Source organism: Lampris incognitus, chromosome 3 (genome assembly GCF_029633865.1).
Source record: "Lampris incognitus isolate fLamInc1 chromosome 3, fLamInc1.hap2, whole genome shotgun sequence".
Taxonomy (NCBI): Eukaryota; Metazoa; Chordata; class Actinopteri; order Lampriformes; family Lampridae; genus Lampris; species Lampris incognitus.
This window is the reverse complement of record NC_079213.1, coordinates 10858313-10880929: the sequence shown is the minus strand read 5'-3', so window position 1 is coordinate 10880929 and position 22617 is coordinate 10858313. Positions and strand designations below refer to the sequence as shown.

At 46.0% G+C, this 22617-nt stretch overlaps 1 protein-coding gene across 1 annotated transcript in view; it reads left to right on the top strand.

The window, feature by feature from the left end:
- snd1 (staphylococcal nuclease and tudor domain containing 1) overlaps positions 1-22617 on the top strand; it is a 293087-nt gene that overhangs the window by 102300 nt on the left and 168170 nt on the right. Inside the window, exon 16 of the mRNA XM_056276098.1 lies at positions 7679-7788. Coding sequence (XP_056132073.1) covers positions 7679-7788 — 110 coding nt within the window. The remainder of the gene's footprint in view (positions 1-7678; positions 7789-22617) is intronic.

Genomic DNA, 22617 nt, shown 5'->3' with positions numbered 1-22617 from the left:
GGGAAAAATCATATCAGAAAATAAACGGATCAAAATGGAACGAATGAGTTAATTCATCCAAATATCTGAGCTAAAATGAAGGTCATTCCCTACATAATGGATGCATGTAGACCACATGTATGGGAGCATTGTTCCGTCAATAACCGCCTTCACTTAATGTTTATTATCACCACATGCCAGCAGGTTTGAAGCCACAATTAATAGAGGATGTGGCTGCTGTCAGTCAGGGCTTGGTTGTCTTCCTATTTGGATATTGCATCAGACCCTGCACTTTGCATTTCCTCTCATATCTGATCCTGCTTGTTATGTGTGTTTCTTCGTTTAAAGATAAACCCGTGTGTGAATCTGCCCATTTCTCTGTCTCTCATTCTCAAATGAAACTGTCCAGACACCACATCTGCTAAGGTTCGGCTGACATCTGAACGAAAGTGATAGGACTGAGAGAGATTCTGGAGGGGGCAAAGAAAGGGAACTTGGACTGCTTAAGTGGAGGGGGGTGAGAGGGGAGGTAGATGCAAACATAGGTGGTGAGAAAGAGCTCCCTTTACAGTTGGTTTAAGTTCTATCCATCCATCCATCTATTATCCAAACCACTTATCCTGTTCTCAGGGTCGCAGGTATGATGGAGCCCATCCCAGCAGTCATTGGGCAGCAGGCGGGGGGAGACACCCTGGACAGGCTGCCAGTCCGTCACAGGGCCCACACACACCCAGGGACAATTTAGTACGGCCGATTCACCTGACCTACATGTCTTTGGACTGTGGGAGGAAACCGGAGCCCCTGGAGGAAACCCACACAGATACGGGGAGAACATGCAAATGCCACACAGAGGACGACCTGGGGCGACCCCCAAGGTTGGACTAGTCCGGGGCTCGAACCCAGGTGCTTCTTGCTGTGAGGCGACTGTGCTAACCACTGCGCCACTGTGCCGCCGGGTTTAAGTTCTATTTATTTGTCAAATGCACAACAATATCGTGTGACAGGCATTGACAGGAATGAAATGCTTAGGCATCAGTTCAACTTCAAAAAGCTAAAGAATATGACATAACGAACGAAAAGTCAAAACCAAAAAAAAAAATCTAAATAACGGCATGAAATTACAGTATTTATAGTCCAGCATGAGATCTAAATTCAAATGATTGACAGACCAGAAAAAAAATTAAACAAAAATCAACATTTAAAAGCTAAAATGTAACAATTGACTGTGGCGATATAACAGTGTATATGTCTTTGTAATAAACATGTAAAGTATATCTACACATAGTGCAGGAGGTTGCAAGCGGCCTGTGCACAGAAAGGAAGAGAGAGCCAACTGATGAAGGTGTGCTTGTGCATGTGTGTGTGTGGGGGGGGAGGGGGGTGGGCTTTGGCCGAACAGGTAATATTTCATCTGTGACATTGTTCGCCGAAGATCAGATTACAATGTTCTGTTCTCCTTGGGGTCAACCTGCCCATTTCAGAGTCTCGAGCTCAGAAGAGAGAGGAGCTTTTATACAAGACCGCAGCAATATGAAACGAAATTATTATGGTCTTACTTGACTGTGTTACATGCGAAGACGGTGGGCTGCCAAATTAGGTGGACTACTGGGGGGGGGACTTATCCAAAGTGCTTCTTCTGTGTGGGTGGCACAGTGTTTCAGCAAGTCTTAAATATTTGCTCATTTGCCCCTAATTTCATTTGTTCCAACAAAGACACCATTAATTCAGTAGTAGTTCTGTCTGCGAGGTCTAGAACGCAGATTTATTTTTGTCAGAAACTTTCAAGCTGATTTTCAGCAGACTGGTGATGATGGAGATGGATATACGTACCTTGCACAGTGTAGTGATGTGTAGGTGTACACTTTGGGCTAACGAGGATAATACCTTGTATTCTTGTGTATTTCACCTAACACCTTACTAAGGGTCAGTGTGTCTGTCGGTTGGCTTCATGTGTGGACTTGATGGCAGTGTACTTGTGTATCAGTGTTTGTTGAGCATCAGATAAGGGTGTCTATGCATTTGACCTAGATCTTTATCTGGCTTTGTTTGAGCGAGTCATGTATCATGGTACAGGTTGTAATTGGCCATGGCTAGTGACTCCCTGGCTCAGCTTAAGTGCAGGAAGAGGCGGTAGAGGTGTGTGTGTGTGTGTGTGTGTGTGTGTGTGTGTGTGTGTGTGTGTGTGTGTGTGTGTGTGTGTGTGCGTGTGTGCGTGTGCGCGCGCGCGCGCCTATTGGTGCGCCTGCAGTAACTGGAGAACTTTCCCAAGTGCAGTTAGGTAAGTAGTAGGTTGATGAGCCATTGCTTCCAGATATGAGCTGACCCCTCAGTGTTTCTAGTGTGCCAGAGACAGACCCGACGCTTAGCTGCACTTTCTAAGGGCTGCACCAAGCCATGCAGAAAGACGAGGATATCTCTCCTTTTGCTGACAATGAAGTTGTCATTTTCATGTCTCCTTTCTTTTCTCCAATCTCATCATTTTCCCTCGTCCTGCGTGTGTCTGTGTCCCTCACTTCCATCCTCTTTCCTCGGCTCCTCCAGCCAAGATGTCCCACATGGAAGCCCTGTCCTGGTCCACTTCTATAAATACCTCCAGATGATCTTGGCCATCTCCTGCAGGTCCTTTTTCAAATGTCAGAATCAGATCTGAATTAAAATTGGTATGAAATGAGATGATAAAAACTTTATTCATCTCCGTATGGAAATTGTATAAATGTAAGCACGATGTAGTGCTGTGTAATTACGAGTCTTAAATGGCTAAGTAAATCTCCCCAGTCCTAAATGTACCATCAGACATGTAGCACCGGGCTGTTAACGGAAATCTTCACAAAGAGGTTAAGCTGGATGGCTGTGAGAGGAAATTTGCTCCGGCTGATGGAAATGATGGCGGCGATAAGAGAGAAAATGATGATATATGTTGTAATAATGAAACTGGAAGTCACTGAATGACAAGAGTAGTGAATCATACATGCACAATTGGCATCTCATTGATCTGAGCACGACATTAAATTGTTAGTTATAATGGTGCAAATGGATAATAACTGCCATCATTGGAACATGGGGCAAGGATTTTTTTTTTTAAGTGATTTGGTTTAATAGAGGAGATATTTTTATTTTTTCATTCTGTCACGCAACGGTTTTGCCCAGTCGCTTTGGATGTGAAAAAAAGGCTTTAAATTTCCTTCTAATGGATATTATCAAGATCTTAAAAAGAAGTCATAAATTCAAGTTCGTGAAACTTTGCAGATCCCCTATTTGCTGCTCTGTTGAGGGCACACCGGGCCATTTAGATGCTAATTCTGGTCTCTGCACTATTTACAAGCTATTAGCAACTAATGGAGTTATTGTCCTGATGCATGCTCAATAATCCCAGTAAGGAAATCACAGAAAGATGAATCAGTTCATCTGGACACAACGTTTATTGGCAGAAACATTTCATCACTCATCCAAGTGACTCCGAGACTGAAGTGGTCGCTTAGATGAGTGATGAGTCGTTTCGTCCAATAAATGTTGTGTCCAGATGAACTGATTCATCTTTCTGTGGTAATGGAGTTGTTGTGGTTTGCCTCTCCAAGGGTAAAGATGTTCCTCCCTTTCAAGGACAGCAAGGATATGTGTTTGTGCATGTGAATGTGAATGTGCTCAAGTATATTTACCTGTGAGTCTGTAAGTTTATCTGTATTTTGCAATCTCTGCTTTTCATATGTGCAAGGATGCAGGACCTGGGGGTTCTGTGGGTGCTCACTCTTGGCACTGTTTCAGTGCAACAGTTTAAACTTCTATTTATTGCTGTGATATTTTGGGCGTATTGTAAAGTCTTAGGGTGGCACGGTGGCGCAGTGGTTAGCGCAGTCACCTCATAGTAAGAAGGTCCTGGGTTCGAACCCTGAGTTAGTCCAACCTTGAGGGTCGTCCCGGGTCATCTGTGTGGAGTTTGCATGAGACCTGTGATGGTCTGGCGGCATGTCCAGGGTGACTCCCCGCCTGCTGCCCAATGACTGCTGGGATAGGCTCCAGAATCCCCGTGACCCCGATTAGGATAAGCGGCTTGGATTATGGATGGATGGATGGATGTAAAGTCTTATGAGTGTTTTATTTTGTTTTCGATGTATAATATAATAATATTTTTAGCATATCCTTTTCCATATAGTTGAGATTAGTGACTTTCATCACATTGCTAAAGCTAATTTTGGATTTTTTTTTTCAAGCGAGCCATTGAATCAGAATTACAGAGGACACAAGTGACAGTGATTGGGTTTCCAACAGTTCTTTCCCGAACCCTGATCACATCTCTCTCTCTCTCTCTCTCTCTCTCTCTCTCTCTCTCTCTCTCTCTCTCTCTCTCTCTCTCACTCACTCACTCACTCACTCACTCACTCACTCACTCACTCACTCACTCACTCACTCACTCACTCACTCACTCACTCACACACGCACTCACACACACTTCACAATAATGTACTTAGAGAGAGACAGTATGTAGTGTAGTATTTTGTCTTCACCAACAGACAAAATATAGTCAAAATATGCATTATTGACAATATCACTATTTTAATACTGATTTAGTCAGTAAACATTCTGTAAAGGGTGAACATTAGATTGGATAATTTATATCTACGTAACGACCATTAACCGCTATAGTGGTAAGTTATCAGGAGTCAGGAACGATTCATTGTCATTTCTTTCATCTACTTGAATACACAAAAGAAACAAAATTCCATTTCCCCCAGCCCACACCAGTGTGACACAAAAGACAAAAACACACATCCAAAATTTCCCAAAAACAACACCACCAAAAACATACAAAAACAGAGAGAACAAAGCAAAAAAACACAAACAGTTAACAACACAGTCCACTCAGTGCAACACAGTCACAGTCCAAAAATTCCACTGTCCAGAGAACGAATGCCAGCCAGGATGACTGAACTGCCGGTCTGCATGGGCTAGCAGTTAGTTTAGCCTTCGCCGCCTCCGCATCCTGTCAGACCGCCCTCGATGTTTCCTTCTTAGGGGCAGCTCCGTCACGGCTGTGGTCCCTGGGCCCACCAGACATAGCATACCAGGCTCCCCCAGCCAGACACCTTCGACACACCTCCCTGCACCCCACATGACGACATTAAAACACAGTCAACGCTAGGCGAGGCCGCCGCCAGACCGGTGTTATCGGAAATGCCAGTCTGCATGGGCTAGCAGTTAGCTTAGCCTGCACCGCTTCCGTGTCCTGTCAGACCGCCCTTGGTGTTTCCTCTTTGGGTGCAGCACCGTGGTCCCTGGGCCCACAGGATGCAGCAGACCAAGTTTACCCAGCCAATCCAGCACCAGCTCTCCCAGCCATCAAACGAAAACAAAACAAACTTGGATGTGGACAAAGACATTGCATGGATGGTACTGGGTGAGGCCGCCGCAGACATAAGTTCACACGGGCATCTTTCCACACTGGAACTGGGTGAGGCTGCTGCAAACGTGACTTCGCGCAGCCATCTTCCCACACCAGAAGTGGTGTGTAGGAAGCGATAGGTGTAAATTATTAAATCTATTCACTATAATGGGAAAAAACAGCATTATATAAAATAGCATCATTATCTACGTGTATGCCACTGACTGTTTCAGCAACCCCAATCAAAATGACTTCCAGCGTCCTTGCAAGTGTGTGTTTGTTGTCATGCAATCAAGAGAGACGGAGGGGAGAAGAAGATAGAGAGCAAGAGAAGGAGTGAGCGAGCAAAGAGCTAGGAAAGTGCCGTTGCATCATAAGCACAATGTTGAAGTGTTAACCACCCACCTAAAACCAGGGAGGGCGTTACTCTGCATAAACCAATAAAGCAAGGACTTGTGTGAGAATGTACATGTGTAATAGCTAAGTGACCGTGTGATTAATGGATTAAAGAACTTTCCAAATTAATTTGTTGCTGCTGTCTTTTTATTTGCGTATATGCAGTTGTGTGTGTCTCTAGTTTTGGCGTCTTTCTGGTGGCAAGCGAGCGAGCACGGGCATTGCAATATAAGTACCTGCCACATTCAACACGTAACTGCCTCTGCTGTGAGCCCAGACATTGCTCGCTCGCTCTCGCTCTTCTTCCCGCTCAGATGTGTGTGTGAGCATGTTTGATGTCCTAAAGGCAGCCAGGACAAAAGGGTGCTATCTTGATTGAAGCCAGAGATGCTCCCCCAATGAAGGTGTCATCTCGAGCTTCAAAGAGGCCAACCAGGAGTGCCGCAGCAGCCCTGCCTTCTGCATACAGAGTGTGTAGTGCACATCTCTGTGTTTGTGTGTATGTGAGAGAGTATAGTTGGGATTTTAGTTATTGTTTCTGTAAAGTGGCGGCTCAAATACACTCAGGGTCCCTACCTTTTAAAACCAAGTCACGTTCCCCCTTAAAGATATACATTCTCCTCCACACACACACTCTCAATCTCGCATACATTTTTTTCTCCTCAGAGCAAGTGTGTGGCGATAAAGAGGACTCATAGTGCCTTTGTAAAAGCACCACCACCAACACCTACCCCCATTAACCCAGCCCACCCCCCAGCTGGCTAATCCATTCCTTTAGTAATCTCCACAAGAGCAGCGCTGTGAAAATATTCCAAGGTTGATGTCAAGAGGTCCCAAACATGCATTGCCAACACTGGCGGCTGCTCAGAGAAATGGGTAATGCAGAGACGCTCAACCCACTCAGGACTGACCCTTCCAATGACCAAGTGTTCATTTAGCGCTGCCACTTGCCCATTTGGCTAATCTGCGGAGTGCCACCGATGTGCCTTTTGTGTAATTGTGTGGTTAAATGATTTTGACTCCAATCCATTAAGAGTGATGAAAACGATGTATGGTGTGGTGTCAGACATCTGGGTGCCGCTGATCTAACCAACTGGTTTAGGAAGCTATGGACTGACATCAATATTTAATCACTTCTCAGTTACAAGTTCACTTTTGTTTGGCATGTGGAGGCAATAATTACTTATAATTAATTACATTAATTAATTGCCGGCAGCCATACCAACATGTACCCTGGCTCTGCCAAATGGCAGAAGCTAAGTAGGTATGGGTTTGGCTAGTACTTGGATAGGAGACCTCCCGGGAAAACTGAGTTGCTGCCGGAGGTGGTGTTGGTGGGCCAGTAGGGGGCAGTCTTCCATCTGGTCCTAAAAAAACAAAACAACAACAACAAATATCAAATCCCATTGCCCCAGTGCAGTGATGGTGACACTGGGTTGTAGGAGATGCTGTCCTTCAGATGAGATGTTAAACCGAGGTCCTGACTCACTGTGGTCATTAACAATCCCATGGCACCTATCGCAAAGAGTAGGGGGTCCCCCGGTGTCCTGGCAAAATTCCTAACCTGGCTGTCTCCACCTGGCCACCTAATCATCCCCCCATGTAATTGGCTCAATGATTCCTCCCTCTCCACCTCAAGCTGATGTGTGGTGAGCGTTCTGGTGCAAAATGGCTGCCATGCATCCCCCAGGTGGTGTTACACATTTGTGGTGGTTGAAGTGAGTTACCCCCTTCAATGTGAAGTGCTTTTAAGTGTCTAGAAAAGTGCTATATAAATGTAATGATTGTTATTATTACGAATCCCTGTGTTGTTCGTTGCATCACAAAGCCAACTAAAGCTCGAATCACAGAAAGGATCTTGCTGTTTTTTGGGGATTGGCTGCCATGTTAACCTTTGGGCACCTTGTTTCTGTTGTTGTTGTTCAGGTATTGAGTGTCCACGCGGATCCAGGAACATGCCTGGGGGAATGCAGGTGGCTGAACCATTCAGCGACGAGGCCATGCTGTTCACCAAAGAGCTGGTGCTGCAGAGAGAGGTAAGCTCCAACAGGCTCCGGTTTCCTCATTTCTCATCGTTTCATTGCCCACTCCTTTATCAGTGACTTTTTCCTGCTCTGCCATTTTGGCTCCCACTTCACTCAGTTTTGTTTTGGCGCTGACATTTGGAAGATGGTCTACTTTGATAGTGAAAGATCATTTCGGTTAAGAGCCGAGAGAAACGAATGTCTGGTTTGCTTTCAACAGCGGATATCCATCAGCTTCTGGCATCTGTGCCGGCTCCGTGGAGTCTTGTGTCCTCTTGAGTTTTTCACATATCGCACTCTCAGTCGTTCTTCTTTGTCTTATTTTGGGGATGTTTTTACCTAAACAACCGTCCGTTGCCATGGCCGGCATTTAAACCCACTCAGTTGTATAGCATTGCCAAATGAGCCAGAGAAACGCTGAGACGGGCAGGACGGGTAATACTTTACCCTCTCAGGTCAAAAGAAAGGCCCAGTCATGCCTGCTCTTGATAATTGATCTACATCCTCTTTTGTTTGTGATTCCCCCCCCCCTTCTTTTATTTTTATTTGTTTATTTTTCAAAAAAGGTCCAGCATGGTGGCGCAGTGGTTAGCACGGTCGCCTCACAGCAAGAAGGTCCTGGGTTCGAGCCCCTGGGTAATCCAACCTTGGGGGTCATCCTCTGTGTGGAGTTTGCATGTTCTCCCCGTGTCTGCATGGGTTTCCTCCGGGTGCTCCGGTTTCCTCCCACAATCCAAAGACATGTAGGTCAGGTGAACCGGCCATACTTAATTGTCCCTAGGTGTGAATATGTATGTGTGTGTCGGCCGTGTCATGGACTGGCAGCCTGTCCAGGGTGTCTCCCCGCATGCCACCCAATGATTGCTGGGATAGGCTCCAGCATCCCCACCATCCTGAGTAGGATAAGCGGTTTGGATAATGAATGAATCGCAGAAAGGTCCCATCACCAACCATTGTGCAGATATGCACTTTTTTCATTTCATTTCGGGCTGTGAACCTTTCCCCGCTATTTCCTTGTAAAATATGATCAATTGCATCGAGATCTCAGTCTGTTAGTGCAGCAGCTCTCCGTGTAGAGAACCTGTCATTGAACGGAGCCTGGTGAGCCTCAGCGAATTCATGGAAAGCTCATTTATTTAATCTTTTACGTCCAAAAAAAAAGACTGATTTTATTGTGGGGCTAAAAAGTTCTGATTTAGAAACATGCCCATTCTCCCGAAGACCATCATATAATCATATAGATTATATAGAGTGTGAGTTATGTGTTGTGTTGGATCTCCCCACCACCCTTTATGCTGATTGTCCATTCAGTTTATGGAAGGCTTACCTGATAGCGGATCAGTGCCCCCGGGCTTTAGAAAACGCCAGCCAGCGTGTGCCAATTCATTCACATGCTAATAGCTTTTTATAGGAAGCAGTGAATGGACCCAAGCTATGATGGAGCTCGCTATAATCCAGGGACCACTTATCCAGGCCACACACACTCTCGCCACCATCTCTTTCATTCTCTCTCTGTCCCTATCTCCGTTTTTAAAAGGGTTCTTTGGGTAGGGCCGCTGACTCTGCCATCCTCTGGTGTTTAATTGTCATGGAAATGCAGTCTTGGCCAGGCGTTGTGGGCGGACTGGCGTTGGAGAGGGAAAAGGGTGTGTGTGTGTGTGTGTGTGTGTGTGTGTGTGTGTGTGTGTGTGTGTGTGTGTGTGTGTGTGTGTGTGTGTGTGTGTGCATATGTGATGAGCTGGTGATACAGGTTGTACTGAGGAAAGCCTGGATGTGAAATAATTGATGCCAGCGACTTGGGATGTTGAGCGTCAGGGGCTGGTGCATTCAACACACACTCACACACACACACACACACACAAACTGTCTCTCTCTCTCTCTCTCTCTCTCTCTCTCTCTCTCTCTCTCTCTCTCTCTCTCTCTCTCTCTCTCTCTCTCTGTGTCTGACTTACTGACTGGCGGTCTGGCTGGCTGGTTGGTGAGATTTAACTTGGTTTAGGCCAACGTGCAGACACACACATGCACACTCATACATACACCAGCAATGTTATGTTACCGAGAACTTTGTTCCAGCAAAGCTCACTTGGTCAGAGGAAATTGACTTCAAGTAAATTGACTTCTTGGCATTAAAAAACAACGAAGAAAACGGCGTATCGGTTTGGGTGCCATTCTTTCAATTTGCTGTCATCGCGCGGATGGACGATGAAAATTTTGGAGCACCGGAGACGAAACGAATGACAGCTCCGGCCTCCCCCCACGCGAACACACACACATACACATTCATCCAGTCAGAAGAGGGGGAAGGCTGCTACGGCGTAACATGATAGGGAGGGTGATGTGGAAGACGTAGCCCGGTGGAGTCACATGAAGAAAGGGGGCCATTTTAATTGGCTAAGGATTTGAGGAGAAACTGAGAGGAGGAGAGCGAGCATTGATGTGTGACATGGGTCACTAGAGCAACCAGGAGAGGAGATGGTCGTCGAGATAGGAAGCCGCCGTGTCCGCCTTGTGAGCCGTGGTAGACCGATGTCAGAAAGTCAGATTAAAAATGTGCGTGTCGTTTGAGATGGAAAAGAAAGAGAGGTTTTCATCGTCGCCCGGGTGGGATTCTGCAGCTGATTTTGGCTCTGAGCAGTGTTAAATTGTGGGAGCTTTCGAAGGTTGTTGTTTTGTTTTAGTTTTTTTCCTTTCTTCATTTCCATATGCAAAAATGTTCCATGCATCACACTGTCAGGGCGTCAGCCATTTTGAGTTTTCCTGAGTTTCACCAGTCTGAGAACGGTGTTCTGGTTTTCATGTTGTGTATCGTTCTTCCACCAACTTCTGCATCCCTCCACCCTGTAATTACTTGTTTTCTCTCCAGTCTGTTTAGCATCTGGGCTTTGGTGCAGACACGAGTCTCTCCCTCTCTCTCCCTCTTTCTCTCTCTCGCTCTCTCTCTCTCATTCCCTTGTTTCTATCGTTGGCCCTGTTTACTTGTTATCTCTCTCTCCTCTTTTCACTCTCTCCTCTTCTCCCTTGGTGTCCAGTGTTCCTCTGCGCTTGCATTTGGTTCTCTCCCTCTCCTTTCGATCTTTATCATTCTCTCTCTCTCTCTCTCTCTCTCTCTCTCTCTCTCTCTCTCTCTCTCTCTCTCTCTCTCTCTCTCTCTCTCTCTCTCTCTAAAACTGCCACACAGTCATGTCTTAATTTTTCCTGATGCAGACACACATAATTAATGTCGTGTGCAGCGAGAAGAGGCCCTGATTTTTGTCGTCTTTTTATAAATAGCCCTCTCTCTCTCTCTCTCTCTCTCTCTCTCTCTCTCTCTCTCTCTCTCTCTCTCTCTCTCTCTCTCTCTCTCTCTCACTCTCGCTCACTCGCTCTCTCTTTCCCTCTCTCGCTATCTCTTCATACCTTGTCAAGATTTCCATCAGTTTCTGCCTTGGTCTTCTTTTAACCTCATCTCTCCATCTATATATATATATGCTTATCTGTCTTATTGCTTTCCTCTCCTCTCTTCCACCTCTCCCCCCCCTCTGTCTCTCCTTCTTTCAGCTGTCTCTCTGTGCAGTCTTAATCTCTGACAGACATGACCTCCATTCCCAGCAAGCCTTACAAAACGGCGGCGGTGGCAGAATTTTTTGGGGGATGGGGGTCGGCATCAACATTGATGGAAACACTCCTTACCAGGAGCCCCCCTGCTTTTTTTATGTTTTCATGTAATTTCTCTCCCTCTCATGTCTTCCACTGAAAACAACCATTCAACACCTCCGTTGTCAGGATGGAGCCAGCAGGCTTGGAAACACAGAGGGTCTTTTAAGGTGATGGGGGGTGGGGGGGTCACAAGCTTGTTGCTTTTGAAAGTAAAGAGGATTGTGGGTGATCATTTAAGTTATGAATTATTGGGGCTGCTGGGTAGCATGGTGGTCTATTCCGTTGCCTACCAACATGGGGACCGCCGGTTCGAATCCCCGTGTTACTTCCGGTTTGGCCGGGCGTCCCTACCGACACAATTAGTCGTGTCTGTGGGTGGGAAGCTGGATGTGGGTATGTGTCCTGGTTGCTGAACTAGCCCCTCCTCTGGTCGGTCGGGGGGCCTGTTCAGGGGGGGAATAGCATGACCCTCCGACGCGCTACGCCCTCCTTGGTGAAACTCCTCACTGTCAGGTGAAAATAAGCGTCTGGCGACTCCACATGTATCGGAGCAGGCATGTGGTAGTCTGCGGCCCTCCCCGGATTGGCAGAGGGGGTGGAGCAGCGACCGGGACAGCTCGGAAGAGTAGGGAAGTTGGCCAAGTACAATTGGGGGGAAAAGGGAGGAAATATCCAAAAAAAAAAAAAGGAAAATAAAAAGTTATGCGTCATTTAGGACTTCTGCTCCCAAAGTAGTTCCATTTTTGACTGTTACAGGGATTGAAATGTTTACTATAAAAATTTGTCCCTTTGTCGTGTGGCTTTTTATAAGGGGATTCATGTTTATGAAGTGAGCCAGATGAAAGTCCTTTCAGCCATTATCGAAGCTGCTTATCCCAATTAGGGTCACGGGATGCTGGAGCCTATCCTAGCAGTCACTGGGTGGCAGGCGGAGAGACACCCTGGCCGCCAGTCCATCACAGGGCCAACACACATACATTCACACCTAGAGACAATTTAGTACAGCTGAGTCACCTGACCTACATGTCTTTGGAATGTGGGAGGAAACTGGAGCACCCGGAGGAAACAAAAACAGACACGGAGAGAACATGCAATCTCCACACAGAGCACGACCCGGGATGACCCCCAAGGCTGGACTACCCCGGGGCTTGAACCCAGGACCTTCTTGCTGTGAGGCGACCACGCTAACCACTGCACCACCATGCTCTGGTATCAGGTTAATAAGCACTGAAATAAGGTGAGGTGTAAACTCCCCCCAAGAGGAAGCGAGATCAGAAAGAGATGGATAGAGGAGAGGTGGAGAGACCCATCGGTAGGTAAAAAGAAGGAGGCGGATGAAGAGAGAGGTTGAAAGAGAGATGGATAGAGAAGCGAGGGTGAGAGACAGAGAGTTGGAGAGGGGAGATGTATAAAAAGTGCTGGACAATATGGATATGGATAATATCAGGATAATCAAGGAATTTGACTTGATATTGACATTTATCATAACATCTGCTTTCTATATGCAGAAGACTCTGGTCAGGAAACCAACTTGAACTTGATCACATTGAACAAAACTAGTTTTAAAATGGCACTCCCATGAATATTTCAGATCTCATTTTGTGTGAAATTTCAGGTATTCGATTCTAATTATCATAGATGACAAAAATGTGCGTCATGGTATAACAATGTCTAAATTTAATCCCGATGCAACACCATTGAAAGATGACAATAGATGCTATTGAATTGTTGTCCAGCGTTGGGTAGAAAGATGCAAAGTTGGATCGAGTGAGGACCAGAGCAGCCGTAATAATCGGTAATATGCGTTGTGCTGTGCCACCTACACACTCTGTCAGTCCTGTTGACCTCATTCAGTCTGGGTGGTCTCCCATGTACTGTACTGCCCTTACTGCCTACTCACTCAGTCATCCTCGCTCCCTAACACACACACACACACACACACTCACTCACTCACTCACTCACTCACTCACTCACTCTTGCTAAAAGGCTGGCTGACTGGATGCCAAGTTATTTAATTTTTCCCTTTACATTTCCTCTTCCACTACTTTTTTTTTTTTTTTTTTACGATTGCAGTATTTTGATAGTTCCCTCTCGCTGTCATTTAGCCATGCTCTCTTTTTATATGCCATCTCATACACAAGACATTAGCATAGAGACACAAGGGCTGCACAGTTAATTGCATTTAATAACATTTTGTGATTTCATTTGGAGCAATTAATAAGTGAGGAATATTGGCATATCTGTGACTAAGTATTAACACTTCATTTTAAAATGCCCGTTGTAGCTGAACAATGGTTAAGATGTAGATATGGGATACTAAAGCCCTCATGAAAATTAATTATTTGTCAGCCCTTAAAAAAAAAAAAAAAGGACAAAAAACAGGCATGCAAGCGTGCACACTTACCTCTCTGTTTACACAGCGTGTGAGTTCTCATGCGTCAGTGTCGTGAACGAAGCGGACACAGCGACATCACCCGGGATACACACCAACCTAAACCCCACTGGCGTTAAAACAGATCTCTGTGTGGGTGTGTGTTCGACTGGCAGGTTGTGGTGTTTAGTTTGTTTGGTTTTTTTTGGGGGGGGGGGGGTTGGGTCATGTTCATGTGTCAGTACAAATCATTATAACCAGTGGAGCTTGTTGAATCATTTCTGTTGCTTTGGCAATGCTATTATACAGTGATAAAGGCGGACCCTTGTTGACGTCCCTTTGCCTCTCAGCTGTGGCGTAGGTGCAGGCGATGCTGGGCATACACCTGTTCACACACCGTAAGCACTTAGTCATGGAAACATGTAGGCAATTAGAATAATTGAACGGTTATCTGGACTTTTTCCCTTCTGCACACCTCTGGTCAGCATAAATAAAATCAATCCGTTTAGCCGTCTTCTCTCACAGACACACATGTGAGTACGCCGAATGCATCTTTCATGCATTTTAGCCTCTTTTAATGTCTTATTTTGCCTCTCGGCCCCAGGACAGCATTGAATTTCTCCCCAGCCTCCATCCTCCTGCCGCATTGATTTCCAATCACACCTAAATTATTTTGGCAAGGGGCCGATTACACAAGTGCTGCGTCTCGCAATCTTTAACTGTCTCTCTCTCTCTCTCTCTCTCTCTCTCTCTCTCTCTCTCTCTCTCTCTCTCTCTCTCTCTCTCTCTCTCTCTCTCTCTCTCTCTCTCTCTCTCTCTCCCCCTCCGGCTCTCTCTCTCTCGCTCCATCTTTCTTCTACTTTGTGTACTGTCTAATTCACGTGAGCCTGTTCATGTTGTGAGTGAGTCTTTGTTGTACTCCTTTTCATCTTGTTCTCCAACACACTAAACATGCAAATCTGAGGTGGAGGGAGGAAGCGAGAGAGAACGAGAAAGAGCTTCATGAATAATGGATGGTGTGGATTCCTGGACAGACAGACAGACGGTCAGGGCTGTGAACTATCCCTCGGGCCCATTTCCCACTACACAGCTGAACAAACCACTAATGTAGAAGGGCGCCATGGTTTTAGATGACTGGTGCTTTATGGCTGGTGTCCGGGTGTCCATACTGATCAGCTAAAACATTAAAACCACTGACAGGTAAGTGAATAACATTGATTATGTCATTACAGTGGCACTTGTCAAGGGGTGGGATATATTAGGTAGCAAGTCAACAGTCAGTTCTTGAAGTTGATGTGTTGGAAGCAGGAAAAATGGGCAAGCATAAGGATCTGAGCCACTTTGACAAGGGCCAAATTGTGATGGCTTGACAACTGGGTCAGATCATCTCCAAAACAGCAGGTCTTTTGAGTTGTTGCTGATATGCAGTGGTGAGTACCTACCAACAGTGGTCCAAAGAAGGACAACCGGTGAACCGGTGACAGGGTCATTCGCGCCCAAGGCTCATTGATATGTGTGCGGAGCGAAGGCTAGCCCGTTTCGTCCGATCCCACAGATGAGGTACTGTAGCTCAAATTGCTGAAAAAGTAAATGCTCGCTATGATAGACAGGTGTCAGAACACACAGTGCATCACAGCTTGCTGTGTATGGGGCTGTGTAGCTGCAGACCGGTCCGAGTGCCCATAATGACCCCTATCCTCCACCGAAAGCACCTACAATGGGACCATGGAGCAATGGAAGAAGGTGGCCTGGTCTGATAAATCATGTTTTCTTTTACATCATGTGGATGGCCGGGTCTGTGTGCGTCTTTTACCTGGGGGAGAGATGGCACCAGGAGGCACTATGGGAAGAAGGGAAGCCGGTGGAGGCAGTGTGATGCTCTGGGCAATGTTCTGCTGGGAAACCTTCGGTCTTGGTATTCATGTGGATGTTACTTTGACACGTACCACCTACCTAAACAGGTTGCAGACCAGGTACACCCCTTCAAAGCAACGATATTCCCTGATGGCAGTGGCCTCTTCAGCAGGATGATGCGCCCTGGACTGTTAGTGTGTAACCTTCATCTCCACTTTGTCACGGCAGTAGGCTTTATTTGTTCCCAGCCCTCATCCTCTCATGGAGAATATTAGATAGTATATTATTATGCTGTGCCGTTGGGGCGCATATGGGGTTCTCTTATGAACATGTAATGAACGTCGTCAATTCACGACACTTAAAATTCAACTGGCGCTTGAACACGGAACACATTTTTTGTTGTTAATTATAATTTATATTAGTGCATACAAGAAATGATTGCCCTCTAAGTTGATATCTAATTTTAATGGCCTTGATGGTTTTGAATTTAACTGGCACTTAAACATTACAGGCCTGGCTTTTGTTATTATTTCTGTCAGGGCATATGAGAAATATATACCTTTCAAGCTGACAGTCAGTTTTGATGGCCTTGATGGTTTTATTGGAAATCTGTAGTTCACAGGAGAGAATCTGTTCAAAGTTAAAAAAGATGTTATTAAACGGTAGTATTTGAATATAAATATACTTCCCTCGTGTTGATTCTACATTTATGCCCTGATTTCAGATTTAGATATCCATTATTACAAGCTTCAGTCTTAAGAAAAAAAGCAATTAATTACAGCAAATTGTGCAATTAATTAGCACGTTTTTGTCATCGATCAACAGCCCAAATATTTATAAATATATCAATTTGGGCCATCCATACTAGAGGCCCAGTCCATACACGGTCCGCAGATATGATTGGGTGATTTTTTTATATATATTTTTTTTTAGTTATAAATTTTTTTGTCAACCTCAGCCCAGTACTGATATGTCTAAGTGATAATGTCTTCCATAAAGTTGCATCAGACAACTTGGACTTGTCAAAATATTATAGCTGTGAGGAAATATAGCCATATGCATTATATTAAAATGCTTGTGTTGTAGAATAGAATTTGGCCCCAGATTGAGCTCATTAGAATGAGTTATGCTGAGTACCAACACTAAAATAGAGATAAATGCCTATAGACAGATATGGCGGATATCATTTGCCCCCCCCCCAGTTTATTGTTATGACTATTTCACCAAAGAGACCAAGTCATTTAATCATCTCATTTCATCAATCTCTGCAATTATATTTCTTTACACAACAGAATACATCAAGAGGGAAAATAAAAGCGGCTTCCATCTTTAAAGCTAGAATGCGGGACTTGAACATATAAATGAATGTCCGAGACGTTCAAACCCTTGCCACACGAGTCCACACAGTACTGATTAAGCCCATCACCGCCAGGTAGATCTCTCTGTATTTCGCAGCATGCCGGGATTTTAAATCTGGTGTCTGGGACGAAATTCCCGCGCCACATTCCCACGCTGGCGCACCAGAAGTGATGCGTAATGATGCATTTTACGTCACCCAGCAGTGATTGCTTTTCCAGAGCTGAACTTCCGTGTGATGAAGGCGTTTGCATGCCTCTGATTGGCTTTCCTGCTGGGCTTTCTGGCAGACAGCTTCCGGGCTTGGAAGCTATAGCAGAAAACCCCAAGAAGTGTCAAAGAAAAGTTTCTGATGCTCCAGAGAAAGAAGAAACTTGGCGTCAGAGGAAGGATTAAAGTTAGAAAGAAAGAAAGCAATCGATGGTGAGGACAAACGTGGATAACCATTGGTGTAGCTTTTCCTCGTTGTAGAGCACTGAACGAAGAGAAGCAATTACTCTCACTCCCAGGAGGAGGGGGGGACAAAACTTATGCACTGCAGGTTTAATGTTGTCAGAATAGCTATGATTGGGGGGTGTCTTCATTTCCATATATGTGTTCTTGTAGGTTTTAGATGTGTGTTTTTGTCTTTGTGTAGCACTGCTGGGGGAAATGAAATGACAACATTTTCCTGATTCCTGGTTGTGCACATAGGGTGACTTGAACATGAATGAGCGATGAGCTTCTTAATCATATTCAGTGGACTGCTGATTTCCCAGCTGATAAAGAAAGCTTTCGGTGGCATATGAACCCACAAACTGGCAGGCTGACAAATCTCCTCTGCTAGTTTGTGTCATCAACATTTCAATTTGGGCTTTTGGGACGGGGCTTGCTCATATCTTGCCTCCGACACAAGTTGCTGTCGTGTTTGACCGAAAATTAGGACAATAACAATGCGTCCTGCACTGCTGAAGATGTGAAGCATTTAGTATTTGAAAATGGGAAAGTATTGCAGAGCTTGTGCGTGTCAGTTGGTTAGTGTTCCTTCACTGCAATGCCCCCCCCCCCGAAAGACTGAGTTATCGCCCCAGACTGAAGGGAACGGTCCACATAAACACATTGACACCATCTCGCTCAGAGAGATAGATAGATAGGCCTGGAGAGATGGAGAGCCGAGAGGTGAAAAGAGAGAGAGAGAGAAACCCACTCGCTGCTTAATCGCTTGCAACTCGCACACAAGGGCGACCTTGTTCAAGTGTGCGTTGGGGTACGTGTCCGTGTGTGTGTGCACGTACACACTGTTGTGCTTATCAGAATGGACAGGCACACACACACGCACACACATAAAACTCTTGACATTTTGCTTGCATTGGGAGATTAAGAGTTTTCTTTCCAGGGTTTTTACTCTTTTTTTGGGGGGGGGGGGTGCAAAATTCCACTTTTATCGTTCCGAAAGTTCCGCTCACATTTCATTTTTCCCTTTTTTCCCCCTCCCCTACGTCTTTTTTTGCAAATCATCTATCTTTTCAGACAGCTCCTCAACATTCACACACACACACACACACACACACACACACACACACACACACACACACACACACACACACACACACACACACACAGGACAATGTGCTTAGGGACCAACTAGAGAATCTTTACTTCTCTCCTCTAAGTCAAGGGCACCGCTGCAGCCCTCCACATCAATAAGGGCGGTACTATAAAGCTCTCCTGCACCTATAACTGCACCTGGCTCACTTCGTTCATCTCTCTTTTCTATTTCTCCGTCTCTTGCTCTTTCTCTCTCTCTCCCCGCTCTCTTTTCAAATGTGTTCTGCTTGGTTTTGTGCGTTTCTGATGGCTCTCCCTCAGCAGTGGGTTGTCAGCTGCAGGGCTGAAGCGGTGTAAAATTGACGGGGTGGAGAGGGACAGCAGGAGAAAGAAGTGTTGGACATGGAGCGTGAGAGCGTGCGGGCGCACACACACACGCACACGCACACACTCTAAAGTTATCATTGACGCTGGGGCCAAACCCTACAGATGTTCCCTACAGAAATGAAGTAGCAGATGAAGGGGGGAGAGTCTTTACCATATAACACCGTTTGCCTTTCCTCTGGCCTGTCTCTCGCTTCCCCTGTGCCTTTCCCTCCCTCCGTCCATGAAAAAGAAAGAAAGAAGCCAACCCAAGTATAATTTCAGCAACTCAGAGCCTGCATTAATAAAGGCTTTTCACTGTTTAATGTTTTATCCCCCCCCCCCTCGTGCTCTCCCTCCATCCCTGCCCGAAGAGTAATGCAGTTTTCATTCCTCCCCCTTTTGTTTCCTCCCATTTTAATTCGCAGTCAGTTGATCTTCCGCATCTGCGGTTGTGCCTCGTGAGGTCGCGTCACTGTCTCCTCTTGTTTGTTTTCTCCCCCCCTCCCTCCTCCTGTCTGAAGACGATGGTGGACGCTACGCCGCTGGTCCGTGTGTTGCTAAGTGACTGGAGCCGAGCGGCCTGCAGCGGAATGACGCCACTGTGTAGACTGACAGCCAGACACACACACACACACACACACACACACACATGCGTACACAGACAAGCACACATCTACACACGAAGAGAGAAGCAGTCTTGGGGATTCTTTAGATTCCTTTGGATTGTGGAGAAGGTTTGGGAAAGCACTATAGGCGGAAGCGTGCACGCGCACAAAAACCCGGAGGAAACCCATGCAGACATGGGGAGAACATGCAAATACCACACAGACAGACCCCGGGACGGCCTGGGGTTCGAACCCAGGACCTACTTGCTGTGAGGCAACAGTGTTATCCACCGTGCCGTAGCCATTCACACTGTTACCAAAAAGGGACCCTATCGGCGCACGGTGGCCCAGTGGTTAGTACTGTTGCCTCACAGCAAGAAGGTCCTGCATTCGAACCCCAGGCCGTCCCGGGTCCTTTCTGTGTGGAGTTTGCATGTTCTCCCCGTGTCTGCGTGGGTTTCCTTCGGGTGCTTCAGTTTCCCCCCACCATCAAATAGACAAGCCTATTAGGGTTAATACTCCTGTCTGTGCCCCTGAGCAAGACAATGGAAAGAAGAACTGGAGTTGGTCCCCCGGCGCTGCAGCTGCCCACTGCTACTAACATACAGGATGGGTTAAATGCAGAGAATACATTTCATTGTATGGATATTCAATGACAAATAATAAAGCGTCTTCTGTGTCTTGTTGGCATCAGAGGTGACCCTCACCTTGGCTGTTACTCATATTCCTTAGCATGGGCATGAACAGTTTCAGCTCCCATCTCACCCATCTCTGCAAATTAGATTTTCAGTGGCGTCTCATTGATATGCATTCAGTTGGATTCAAGTGTCCACACTAATGGGACTCTACATTTTTTTTCAATGACATCTTGTCATGTGGAGGCTGATGTTGTTGATGCCTGAGGATATGGGTCCGTGCTTCGTTGAGGATATGGGTCCGTGCTTCATTGCCATTCAGATCAATCCTCATTTATTGACAATTTTGACATATTAGCACAACGTACAGGATATTTTTACAGCTTACACACAGATGCTCGCATGCAAAAGTCGCCTTTGCTCTCTCTGTCTCGCGTCTCTGTCTCTGTCTCTCTCTCTCTGTCTCAACTTGACATCATTGATACAGTTTTTATTTCTTTGCCTTGACAGCAGCTTTGTATCGTGGTCTTCACAACCTGGCCTGTTCACTCAGAACCTACAAGGCATTGGAGAGTAATGATTATCCAGTGTCCTCAAATATAACGCTCTATGATCGCAACAGAAGGTTTTATTTTGTGGGGGTGTCCAGATAGCTTGGTGGTCTATTCTGTTGCCTATCAACACGGGGATCGCTGGTTCGAATCCCCGTGTTACCTCTGGCCTGGTCGGACATCCCGACCGACACAATTGGCCGTGTCTGCGGGTGGGAAGCCGGATGTGGGTATGTGTCCTGGTTGCTGCACCAGTGCCTCCTCTGGTCGGTCGGGGCACCTGTTAGGGGGGAGGGAGAACTGGGGGGAATAATGTGATCCTCCCACATGCTATGTCCCCCTGGTGAAACTCCTCACTGTCAGGTGAAAAGAAGTGGCCGGGGACTCCACGTGGTATGTGGTAGTCTGCAGTCCTCCCTGGATCAGCAGAAGGGGTGGAGCAGCGACCGGGACAGCTCGGAAGATTAGGGTGATTGGTTGGATACAATTGGGGAGAAAAAAGGGGAAGAAAATGTAAAAAAAGAAAAGAAAAGCGGGTAGCACTTTCTATGAAGCTTGCATCTATAACACCCTATAAGCATCTATAACGCCCTATAAGCGTAGCTATAAGTCATTGTAAGATTCATTATAACCATGTATATGCCCTCACAACACCTCATAACCACCTTTATGATACTTTATGTCAATTTAAAACGTATTTATGCATTATAAATATGTCATCATTAGCCTGTTTATCTGTCAGATATCATAATGCATCATAGCCAACTTGTTTTGCTGAAGTTTTGTAGAGATGCATAATGAGACTTCACTGCTATTTCACAGTCTTCAGCCATAGCCGTTAGTTATTGTAATACACATTATAGGAAAGTATGGGCGTTATAGATGCAATAGATGCTTATGGGGCATTATAGATGCTTATAGGGCGTTACAGATGCAAGCTTCATAAAAAGTGTTACCAAAAAGTGTTATCTGGCCTGTTCTTTCAGAGCCTATGAGGCATTGGAGGGTAATGGTTATCCAATGCCCCCCCCCACACACACACACACACAGACACACAGTACAGCTGTCATGATGAAAAGGGCCAGTCTACCCTTCCTTTGCTTGCTTGACCGCCCCCTCTCTCTCTTTCTATACCCATCTCCCTTGGTCTATCTGTCAAAGTGACACACACTGTATATATCAATAACAGGGGCTTTGTTCGAGTGGTGGGATGGTGAAGAGAGGAGGTGGGATGGTGAGGAGAGGAGGTGTCGGCATCGGCAGCCACTGTAAAGTCAATAAGTCACTGAACAGTTAAGTTGAAAGCTGACATTAAACATGGATGCACGCACACACACACACAAAGTTAAGGTCATATGTGAGGAAGGGTTGTGTGCACAGCACGGTGTTTGTGTGTGTGTGTGTGTGTGTGCGTGTGTGTGTGTGTGTTTGCAGGAAACGATCTCGATGTTATCATAATGGAGAGAGAGAGAGATGCAAGGTCGGGTCCCATTCTGAAGTGCAGACGTCAAAAGCTAACGGAGCGAGAAAGGGGGAGAGAGATTGTAAGAGAGAGAGAGCTTGTTTTACACCCCCCCATTTAGTAGGCATTGTGGGTAGCAGAGAAGCAGTGGAGTCCCCCCCCCCACACACACACACATACACACACTTCTTCTGTCCTTCTAGCCTACCTCTCTAGCCGTTCCTCTTGTGATTCTTTCATTTCCCCCTCTTTTTAACTCCCCCCCAAAAAAGGGGGGCTTTATCAGCAGCTGTTTTATCATTCCCCCTAAAAGAAAGTGTGGAGAAAACCCCCCCCCCCACTTTATCTCTTGCTCTCTCCCCCTTTCAGTCTTACAGATGAGGTGGGGTCTCAAAGGGAAGGACGAGGCTAGTGGGACCTTTTTTTTTTGGAGGGGGGGCAACAATGTGGATTGGACTTCATCTTTGAATAGCATCAA